This window comes from Cyprinodon variegatus, unplaced genomic scaffold, assembly GCF_000732505.1.
Source record: "Cyprinodon variegatus isolate N-32 unplaced genomic scaffold, C_variegatus-1.0 Scaffold259, whole genome shotgun sequence".
Lineage (NCBI taxonomy): Eukaryota > Metazoa > Chordata > Actinopteri > Cyprinodontiformes > Cyprinodontidae > Cyprinodon > Cyprinodon variegatus.
The window spans coordinates 1,005,528-1,007,135 of record NW_015150712.1 but is presented as its reverse complement, the minus strand read 5'-3'; the positions used below and the strand labels follow the sequence as shown (position 1 = coordinate 1,007,135).

At 34.0% G+C, this 1,608-nt stretch overlaps 1 protein-coding gene across 1 annotated transcript in view; it reads left to right on the top strand.

The window, feature by feature from the left end:
• Positions 1-1,608, top strand: part of LOC107089636 (CD82 antigen-like) — a gene marked incomplete at its 5' end in the record, with an annotated part of 17,196 nt that overhangs the window by 4,344 nt on the left and 11,244 nt on the right. Inside the window, one exon of the mRNA XM_015382533.1 lies at positions 588-662. Within this exon, the coding sequence (XP_015238019.1) occupies positions 588-662 (75 nt within the window). The remainder of the gene's footprint in view (positions 1-587; positions 663-1,608) is intronic.

Sequence of the window (1,608 nt, the reverse complement as noted above, 5' to 3'; positions counted from 1 at the left end):
AAAAAAGTCAGAATTCTGACTTTTTTTCCCATGTTAAACTGAAATAAAATGGCCAGTGGCCGTAATCCTCTTCCGTACAAAATTGTTGAGAATTAAATTCTTTTTTTGGATTTGTCATTAATAAAAACTAAATGTAATACCCATCTTGCTTATCTTTCTGTTTTGAAAACAGTACACAGAAAATGTGTATTTTTCAATAATATTTAGGCTAGTAATTAATCAAAATTAATTCAAGAAACCTTGTGATTAATTAGATTTAAAAATTTTAATCGTTTGACAGCCCTATACAGAAGTTATTTGCTCTAAAGGAAAGTTTTAACAGAAAGAAAAGTTATAAATTCGGAGTTCCTCTTCCTATTGTTGTCTTTTTTTCATGTGTTTTTTATTAAATTGATGATGCACAGGCTAAAATCTCAGGAACGTATTATTAAAACAAAAAGTTAATTTACTAGCTGTAGAGAATGGAATAATTAGGTTGTAAAAAGTATCAACCAAGTATTTTTTTTGTCATGGTTAATGTTAAAATGTCTTCTTTTTTTACGTGAAATGATAACAGTGTTTTTTGTTTTTTTTTTTCTTTCCTACAGTACTTCACCTGCCTTCTGCTCATCCTCGTTGCTCAGGTCACTGCTGGAGTTCTCGTTTACTTCCAGAGAGATCTGGTAAAACACAAACTCTGCTTCCATTAATCCGTTTTTAATTCTTTCTTTTTCCTTATTTTTAGATTAGATTAGATCAGATGAGCTTTATTGATCTCACAGCGGAGAAATTCACTGGTCACATATTGGCATAGTAATAAAAGAAGGTGCAAACAAAGAGGAAAAAGGTGCATTAGAAAGAATAAACAATATATATACAGTATATCAAGATAAATAAGGATTAAGGTGCAAGTGTACATGTTTCGCACACAATGAAGAACAAAATAAAAATAAGTAATAAAAAAAATAAAAATACAAGGTAGTAGCACAGAGGTTTGAGGTGACATATGTACAGATGGCTTATATTTTCAGTGGATTATTTCTGTGGTCTGTAAACGTAAAAAAATGCCCCCCCAAAACCCCTGTTTGTCATACACTCCATCCCACCATGTTTTCCTCTGTGGGCACCGCTTTTTGCCTGCTGAGGTGTTTATATGTTTCCCCCCACAGCTGTAACCATGTAAATGTAGGTGTTTGGTTAAAAGCTGCATCCTGTGATGAAACAACGATCTAGTGGAAACTTACAGGATGTCAGTTTGTAACTGAAATGACCCGCGGGTCGGGATAGAAAAAAGAGATAAAGGGAAGCAGTGAATGGACTGTTTGTGTTGAATGATGTCAGTTCCCCCTTACAGGATGTTTTTAGCTTTCATATGTGAAACTGAGGGAAGTAAAACACTGAAATGACAAACGTTATCATTTTAGAGATGTAAGCATGTCTCTGAAAATACACCGCCCCCTATAGGTGGGTAAATTATGAATAGAAATAAAGTTTAGAGTAGGGGTCACTAACTTTTTTAAGGCTGAGAGCTACTTTATGGGTACAGAGTCATAGGACGGGATACCAATACTGACCTATGACCTAGAGGAGTCGGCGTTCACCTGAACTTCATAGATAATAAACATATTT